This window comes from Charadrius vociferus, unplaced genomic scaffold (genome assembly GCF_000708025.1).
Source record: "Charadrius vociferus isolate BGI_N301 unplaced genomic scaffold, ASM70802v2 scaffold2109, whole genome shotgun sequence".
Lineage (NCBI taxonomy): Eukaryota > Metazoa > Chordata > Aves > Charadriiformes > Charadriidae > Charadrius > Charadrius vociferus.
This window is the reverse complement of record NW_009650251.1, coordinates 88,827-89,277: the sequence shown is the minus strand read 5'-3', so window position 1 is coordinate 89,277 and position 451 is coordinate 88,827. Positions and strand designations below refer to the sequence as shown.

The following is a 451-nucleotide window of genomic DNA, read 5'->3' as shown; positions in this document are numbered from 1 at the left end:
GAGTATTTGGCCCCGTTTCCCCCGGCACGGGTCCAGCATCAGCTCAACCCACTCACGGCGGCTGCTTCCCCGCAGGGTGCCGACGGGCAACCTGGTGCCAAAGGCGAACAAGGAGAACCCGGACAGAAGGGTGACGCCGGTGCTCCCGGTCCCCAAGGTCCCTCCGGCGCACCTGGCCCACAGGTGGGTACAGCGCGAAACGGGGGGCGAACCCCATGGGGGTCCCTATCCCCGGGAAATTTGAGGCATCGCATGGGCAGACACATTTCTAACCCATTTTCCTCCTCTTCCCAGGGTCCAACTGGTGTAACTGGTCCCAAAGGAGCCCGGGGTGCTCAGGGTCCCCCCGTGAGTATGGAGGGGGTGGGCTGTGGGAGGGGATGTTCGGGGGGAGTGCGGTGCAGCATCGGAGCCGCCTTTCTCCTCTCCTTCCCCAGGGAGCCACCGGATT

At 65.2% G+C, this 451-nt stretch overlaps 1 protein-coding gene across 1 annotated transcript in view; it reads left to right on the top strand.

The window, feature by feature from the left end:
• The window catches only part of COL2A1 (collagen, type II, alpha 1), a 9,788-nt gene that overhangs the window by 4,762 nt on the left and 4,575 nt on the right, over positions 1–451 (top strand). Inside the window, 2 exon segments of the mRNA XM_009893065.1 lie at positions 57–183; positions 295–343. Of these exon segments, the coding sequence (XP_009891367.1) occupies positions 57–183; positions 295–343 (176 nt within the window).